This window comes from Nuphar pumila, chromosome 4 (assembly GCF_984573655.1).
Source record: "Nuphar pumila chromosome 4, dmNupPumi1.hap1.1, whole genome shotgun sequence".
In the NCBI taxonomy this organism is placed as follows: domain Eukaryota; kingdom Viridiplantae; phylum Streptophyta; class Magnoliopsida; order Nymphaeales; family Nymphaeaceae; genus Nuphar; species Nuphar pumila.
In genome coordinates, this window is record NC_143252.1 from 144706304 (window position 1) to 144714350 (window position 8047).

The window sequence follows — 8047 nt, forward strand, 5'->3', positions numbered from 1 at the left end:
TGCAAAAGCGGTCAGGTTAAACTGGTTTCGACCTGAATATAGATACTCTGACTCAGATCCATATAGACCAACCAAATCAGACCCTGTTTCAAGTATACACTGTTTGTTCTGATCTAATTTGGACCTGAGTGGGAGCTCCTACAGATTTGTGTCCCGGCCCGGACAGCCCTCATCCAATCACATTACTCTTCTGCATTCGTGTAGTCATCAATTTAAAACTATTGGCCTGGCTAAGATGATACCTTTTCCTTTTTTTTATAACAGAGTTGAGGCAATTATGATGGGACTCAGTGTATTAGTGCTGGTATGATTGCACTCAGCAGGGGTTAGGCTGCCTGTTTTACCAATGAAGGGGTGTAAACCCGGGAGAACCCCTCGACCCCAGGGAGCCACCAGCTTCGGCTTACACAAGGGGGATAATGCCAGAGGGAATCCAACCCTGACTGCCCGTATGACAGCCGAGCCCGTTCCAACTACGCTAATCGATTAGTGCAAATCATTCTAAAGATGAAGCAACCAATCGTCTAAATCTTTGAGATGAAATCAACATGAACGCAAATAAAATAGGAATTATACGTATACTATAACAAACAAAAGCCCCACAAAAGGTTGTACATTTACTTAGTGTCGTTGAGGTTCCTAATCATATTCACTAATCATACAAGTGGGTGTGTAGAACGCCTATTGACAAAAGAGCGGTCTCAGAAAAAGGGGAAGCTCTTGAATTTTTGGGGCTTGACGCAATCAGACTGAATCCATCCAATCCTCTTTTCAACATTGTCATACACAACAAGCTTTCCTCGCAATGATGTATCTGCAACACAGTCAATGAGTAATCTTTTGAGAAAAAGTTTACTAAATGCTCATTGGTTAATGGAAATAAGAAAATGTTGTTTTTCCATAAAAGGAAAGGAACCAACTCAAGAGATCAAGATAGGGATTCCATAAAATGCTGTTTCTAACAAGTGTAGAGAAAGAAGAGCATACCTCCAAGAATAAATGTTTTTCCATCATGTACTTTGCTCCCATCTAGAACTCCCAAGCAAACATTGCCCTTACCCTGCACTCAGAGATGGTTGTAGCCTCGAGTGCAGTCAATAATGGTAAAAGTTGACCAGTGATAGCATCAAAGATTCAATAATAAGAGAACTGAGTAAAAGTGAGATATATTCTTAGAACTCTTACAGTTATAACCAAGTAATTCTCAGGAGGAATCTTGAAGTCCTTGGATCCGAACAACCACTGCTTGCCCAGTTGAAGGGTCAAAGGTTTGAAGAACTGTTTCACATCTTTAACTGACCTGCAACACCATCATGCTTGTTATGCATCGGTGCCTTGTACGCTTAAAGCATTGCATGAACTGCAAGGGTTACCACTACATGTTGGGGCCATTCAACAACCTATCCCACAAATGAACTTTAGAGATTTCAGTTTGGCTAGATGATTCTATGTGCAACTGGGAGTATCAAGAACTTAGGCAACCCTGCCAAGAACCAAGAGGGTGGCCAACTGTCTAAAAGCCCTCTAAGTAATTGAATTAGATGGAGTTGATTTCAGATTAACCAGTCTGGTTGGTTAGTATCCAAAAGTTTCTGACAATAAGCAGTTACACAATTTGAGACTGGCAAAGCATTAAGACCAGCCAAAGAACCAAAATTCAACTGTAAGGTTAGTGCAACAAGAGTTTTTAACATCCTTTGAATTCTGCAATCTCAACCAGATTGATCCAGAGCACCTCTGACCTGGCACAATATTGGTGGATGGCTCAATTGAGAGCATTGTGGCAAGACCCAGGCTTTTGTCACCGTGTTGAGGTGGTGGATGAAGGTAGGGTTTTTGGTAAAACACGGAGAGATTTATAGGATGCACAGAACACAACATCTTCAATACCACAGGATTCAGGAAAGGGATGAAAAGACCTGATCCAATTCAAAATCTGGCAAGTACGAGGTCAGATTGGATCAATGCATCCCATGCTGACCTAAATGTGATGCATTTGCAGCATTCTAGTGTAACCATGAGAGACCAACTGCATCTAAATATGTAAATACACTCTACGCCTGTGAAATACATTTATATGCAAAAGAGATACCTGATAGGGGCTTTAGCTCGCCAACACACTGGCAATGCCGTGTCTGACTCATCCAGAACAAGCCCATTACTAGTAACATGTTTGAGCTGCCAAATTACCAAGCGAATTCATGCTGGTTAAAATGTAAAAATAATGTTAAAATAACATAAAGAGCATACCAACAACCTTTCTTTTAAGAATATAAACTTACAGAGGCAATCAAGCTTTTATAAGCTTCATTTGTGAAATATGTATATGAACTACCACTGTCAAAAACCACTGGTGCAAACTTGTTCCCCCACCTAACATCAAGCTGTTGGCCACCAATGCCTATTTTTGTGGTCTCTGAATGATAATATTTTCTAAATGAAAGAAAACACAATGTCAGAAAACAAACAGATAAGAAACCAAACTTTTCAATAAAAAACATTCTAGAAAACAGACTTGACACACTCAATTCAAGAAAATGCATCCAAATTAAGTAGAACAAAACAGAATCTTTTGTCCAGGATGTGCTTGGATTAGGATAAAGGAGTTTTGTTTACATGTCAACTCACGATGGATTCAATCTGACATCCATAAGTAAATTACAAACCCATGGGAGTTCATATTATCACATATTTCAGTGATAATTTAGAAATATCCTTTTTGCTCCATACTTTGGAATTTAAAGGCATGAATTCCAAGGAAAATACAGCTAAATGAGTTACTGACTTTTAATGTAACATAAACCTTAAGATCACCATAAATCAACTCTTACAAGACTTTTAGGTCATCAAGTATCTGCATGAACAATTTATCCACCTTCATATATATCACGATTTAACAAGAATCACCGTAATGGAAGCAACATCTACTTTACGACTAAAACCTTGAAAGCATACCAATGCACGTGTATGTATCATTTTTAATTAATCATAAGCACAATTTGCTCAATCTGTGAAAAAGAAAAAGAGACTGCTTAAACTAGTTAGCATGTGAATAACTTACATGGAAGGATTACTTAGCATTGGAACCCAATTCATTCCCCAGAAAGGTACAAAGTCGTCACCAAAAAACATGTATCCTCCACCCTTCATATCACTTGAGATACAATGGCCCACCACATTCTTGACAATTCCTTGACTAGCCAACTGAGAAGGGAGGCTAATCTTAGCATTACTAAGCCCAAGCATCCCATCAGTTTTTGCAGGAGAGGCCAATAGTGGACCTTGTTGATCATATGCACACCTATTTGCGCCAGAATCCAAACACAATATCTTAGTCCTTTGCCACTTACATGTTAAAAATCACTTGACAGAAGTTAGGGAGTCCATACCCGAAAACAAAAGTAGTTTTCACTAAGCTTCCATTTGTGACCATAAGCTGCAAAGAATCTCTTGCTAGAACACCCATGGATGACCCATGATCTGCATATGTTATCTCATAGTCACACTGACGGCATGTTTCACAGTACTTTTGATTCTGGTTCAACTGCAGTTCAACGCACAAAGAGTCCTTGGGAGGTACTATCTTTTGTTTCGAGGGTCTGTACAAAGGATGTGGCCCCTGCAACAAACATCACAAGCAGTGGGATTAATGAATTTCCCTTCTAATGTTTCTATCACATCTTCTTAGAAAGACAGAAATAGCTGTCTGAATTGAAGACAAGATACAAAAAAGACCCGAATTTTGGGAAACATGAACAATCGGTGGTTGTAATAAATTCACAGTTCTTGAAGGTTCTCATATTCATTATCTTTATTTGAAATTCTTGGAGGCTAAATGAATCATGTTGTACATTTGTTGCATTAGTATGTTCAATGCCAAACATCAACATATAATTCATCAACTTCATCATGTCCAAATTTATTCAAGAATATGCATATATTCATGTTATCCTACCAGATTTTGTCTCTGTTAATTTTGCATATTTGTTTAGTAAAGGATAAAACAGAGAAGACAAGATTACTAGAAGATTCCTCTAACTAGCAATTTTCATCTCGCAAGTGATATCAGTCAGAGAGGTGGGCAGTCCATTCCCTACTTTCCTAGATGCTCCCCAGTTCTTTTTCAAAAATAGATATTCCCAAGTACTTGAAATTTGGTTTGAGGTCTTGGAACTCTCCATACCTTCTGGCTTGTTCACATATAGCCTATTTTACCTAGCAGAAAGCAGATTTACTAATCAAAATGTTGTGCTTGATTCAAGTTTCATGATAAAATATTGAAAAATGTCTCGCATTAATTCCACTAGATTTAGTTAGACCAACATTACAGTATACAGTATCCCAACTGTCATGTTCAACATCTCCCTAAAAAACAAAAGGAAAAAGTTAAAAAAAAAGTGGCTACTCATTTAATCAGAATTGTATGGAGTTCTATAACTATAAGATCCAAAATTAAGAATCATTTGAGGAGAATCAAAGTTTTACTTTGAAACACGCTAAAAAATAACAACACTTAGAAACCAATTCAGATATACACATTTCAACAGGTATATCTAATACAAAAAAGTTTTGCTAATTTGTTTGCCAGTTAGAAAGTTTATATTAGCATAATATACTTTCTCCATTACTCAAGGAGTGCCATTACTTATGAAGGACTAACCTTAGCACAGCTGTTGCATGGAGCATCACACTGAATCCATGTCAAGTCGCTTCCAGTATCCATGTCAAGATAATAGGGTTTTGGAGGGTTCCCAACAAGTATGGAAATGTAATACAGTCTGCACATAGTTCAAGAAAATCATACTCCAAAATGGCTCATAAACAAAGCACGTTCCTTAACGTCTTAAAGATTTAAAATGCAATAAGAAGTTCATTATATGGCCAAATAAAATCTTGTCAAAATTCATGCTTAGTGAGTAGAACAAACAGGTTTAGATATCTAGCAATAAAAATGGGTTTTATAAGAATCGCAGAGAATGCATTTGAAACCTACATAAGTTACACCATTTCCTTCATGTTTTCTCAATTAAAGGACCAGTTTAGGCTGACTACGATACACAACATTTTCGTCTAGGTCAACCGATGCTTTTCAGTCTATAAATGAATTTGAAAATCTTAAAAAAGCAACCAGATTCATTCTTTTTTTTCCAAGATCAATTAATTTTGTTTTTCCTCTTTCTAGGTTTCTTTCACTTAAAAAGTGAAGGAAATTGATGAACCACTTGCTAGGGACACTCCAGCTTTTCTCTTAATACACTACCGAGAACTTGGATTCTGCAAATATGCTGTTGCCATAACTCGGTAATACAGACATTAAGGCAGGCTGCCAAGTGGCACTGGCCTCAATTGGGCTCATATTTCCTGGAAATCAAGGAAAAACAATCAATTTGGGAAAGTCTGATTTTTGCAGCTCTGCATCATCGGCTGGATGGAAGATGCCGCACACATCCAGCCCGGTTAGAGATAAAAACTGAGAGGTGATTTCATGGATTGCACCACCAATCCAGATGAGAGCTACTGAGCGCCCATATGATTTGCCATAATGTATGATTTTGTCTCTTTTAACATAACATACGGCCCTTCCAAATGATACTATGAGAGAGAGATGGCATACCCATCTGGATAAACATCCCCCCTGACAGGAAACATGGTGGAAGAGTTTGAAGAAGAAACCGCATCGAAGTTATCCGCGATTATCCTGCTTCTCACTTCATCCCTCCTAACGATCGTTCCCAACCTCAAAGAAAGATCCTGCTGAACCCCTACATCGGACTTCGAATACAGAGTGTAAACGAAAGAATTACCATCCTTCTCCTCCGAATCATCTTCACCGACTTCAGAAACGATCTTGGGAAAACCATTCAGACACGAGAAAAACATCAAAACAGCGACACTCAACAGAGTCATCACCCTCACTCTGAAAACCTTCTTAGGAGGAAAACCCATCTGTTGTGCTTCAATGGGTGGCCGTCTATCACTCCGATTTTGATGAGTCAGGCCTGAAGATGTTTCTGCAAGAGTGAATGCAGCAGTAATGGTCTTCCCTTTGGAGGGGTCGTCCTCGGGGGGCAAAGAGATGATCACAACCCCTTTAACCTGAGGTATATCCATAAAACCTTCCCCCTTCTTCTGCTGTATACCTTGAAACTCTCAGAGTTGAAAAAGGGATTAAGCAAAATAGCAGAGAGAGAGAGAGAGAGAGTTGCAGAGGACCCAACTCCCCAAGTCAGCAAACTTTCAGAATAGGTGGATTAGGGGCCAAGGAAGAAGGGGGAGGTTGGATTTTTCTCCATGGGTGATGTAGTTTCCGGGATGTTCATACGTACTTGGGGGGGTCCACATCAATAAATTCTTCCATTGACTCCATGGCTTTATGATCTTTGAATTTTATTTCCTTCTAAAATAGAGAACAGTTGGTCATTGAATGCAAAGGGATTTGAAAAAGAAACGAAGGTATATTGTAAAATACTACCGCGTTGAGACCGTGTGCTTCCGCATAAAACTATTGCAAAAAGAAAGACAAAACGAGAGAAGAAATCGTCACTGATGGAAACATGGGCAATCTTTTTCACTTCTCTCGTCTTGTTCCTTTTTCTTGGTTTTGAACGTTAGTCAATACTCAATATGATATAATTATCTTATTAATTTAATACCAAATTATACGAGAGAGACTTTTTCTTGGTTTTGAACGTTAGTCAATACTCAGTATGATATAATTATCTTATTAATTTAATACCAAATTATACGAGAGAGACTTTTTCTTGGTTTTGAACGTTAGTCAATACTCAGTATGATATAATTATCTTATTAATTTAATACCAAATTATACGAGAGAGAGAGAGAGAGTTAAATAAGAACCAATTACAACTCTTACAAGAATGACAGGCAAATAAAATAGCCAATCGGACCAGGAATGCTTACATTGTTCTCCCATCTGGTTGCACAAGTATTTACTACCACATCCAATACGGGCTGGATCCATCACACCCCGACAGACTCTGGATAGGAATTGGACCCTCATCTATGACACCGTCTGATGGCTGCTTTCTCATCGCCTGTCATCATCAAAGCATTATAAAACTTAATTCTTCTGTGGAAGAGCAGTTTCTGATGTATCTACCATGCAAAGTACTCGGTCCAATCACAGGATCTGCTCTCATCTAATCTGGCTTCTCTTCCCAACGTTGATGACTCATTCAGCCATTAATGATCTGCAGCAGCAACCGTTCGTCTGAACTTGCAAATTAAGTGTAAAGATTATAACAGTAAAGACAGTTGTAGAAATTTGCCATTCTTCTCTTTCAACGCACAAAACCTGCATTCTCTAGTATAGTAATGAATTCATAATCTTTAAATTGATTAGATAAGTTGTCCATGACAAATTTTTACTGCAAGCAACATCATGTTGGCAATGCATGTAGCAGATAGATAAAGCATACCATGAATAAAAAGCATACCCTTTACAATGCTAAAACTTTCGAATGCTGCGCAGCAGGTTTTCTCAGATGTCTAGCAAGGACAACCCTGATCGGTGCACCCCAACAATTGTTATCAGCTCGAAGACCCATAAAAGGGATGTCCTAAATGTAAGTACTACCATACTCCATGATCTTTAAAGTTGACGTGAGATGGAACATGCTAGTCAAATGAGATGATGCCACAACATATGGCAAATTCAAGAACGTGGGTGTGTGCCTTAACGATGTGTTGCCTATATAAAGAGGCATAGGGGTGTCATTTTGTGTGTTTTTCATTCAGTGTTGTTTGAGTTCTTTGCTTGTGCTCTTTTGTTAATGTATTGAAGTATTTTAATATTCCTTTTGTATGTGATGAGTGTGGTATAACTAGTGTTCCTCTCCTTCTTCCAACATTACTAGCATTGCAAGATGCATATAAATGTGAATGGACATGAACCATTAACAACAAAATAGTTTTGCTAAGATAAACATGTTAAAGAAGTCTTATTGAGCATCATTGTTTTTGTTTCCTTGCGACTTACATTATACAATTGCGCTTAGAGTCTGTTTTGCTTTTGTTGAGTCTGATG

The 8047-nt window shown here is 38.2% G+C and overlaps 1 protein-coding gene across 1 annotated transcript; it reads right to left on the reverse strand.

Annotated features, from left to right (window-relative positions):
• Positions 1 to 544: 544 nt before the first annotated feature.
• Positions 545 to 6428, reverse strand: LOC149841488 (aspartyl protease APCB1-like). Its single transcript, XM_090003874.1, has 9 exons — positions 5615 to 6428; positions 4661 to 4778; positions 3390 to 3619; positions 3062 to 3301; positions 2283 to 2433; positions 2093 to 2178; positions 1186 to 1300; positions 988 to 1060; positions 545 to 814 (listed from the first exon to the last, which is right to left on the reverse strand). The coding sequence occupies exons 1-9, from the start codon at positions 6109 to 6111 to the stop codon at positions 702 to 704; spliced, it is 1623 nt and encodes a 540-aa protein (XP_089860000.1). The 5' UTR covers positions 6112 to 6428; the 3' UTR covers positions 545 to 701.
• Positions 6429 to 8047: the final 1619 nt, after the last annotated feature.

Excerpts from the sequence above, each read along its gene's own strand:
- LOC149841488 (XM_090003874.1), bottom strand. The coding sequence starts at position 6,111 with ATGGATATACCTCAGGTTAAAGGGGTTGTGATCATCTCTTTGCCCCCC. Across the intron at positions 3,620-4,660 it reads CATGCAACAGCTGTGCTAAG|GGGCCACATCCTTTGTACAG; the intron begins GTTAGTCCTTCA and ends TGTTTGTTGCAG. Across the intron at positions 2,434-3,061 it reads ATGCTAAGTAATCCTTCCAT|AAAATATTATCATTCAGAGA; the intron begins GTAAGTTATTCA and ends TCTTTCATTTAG.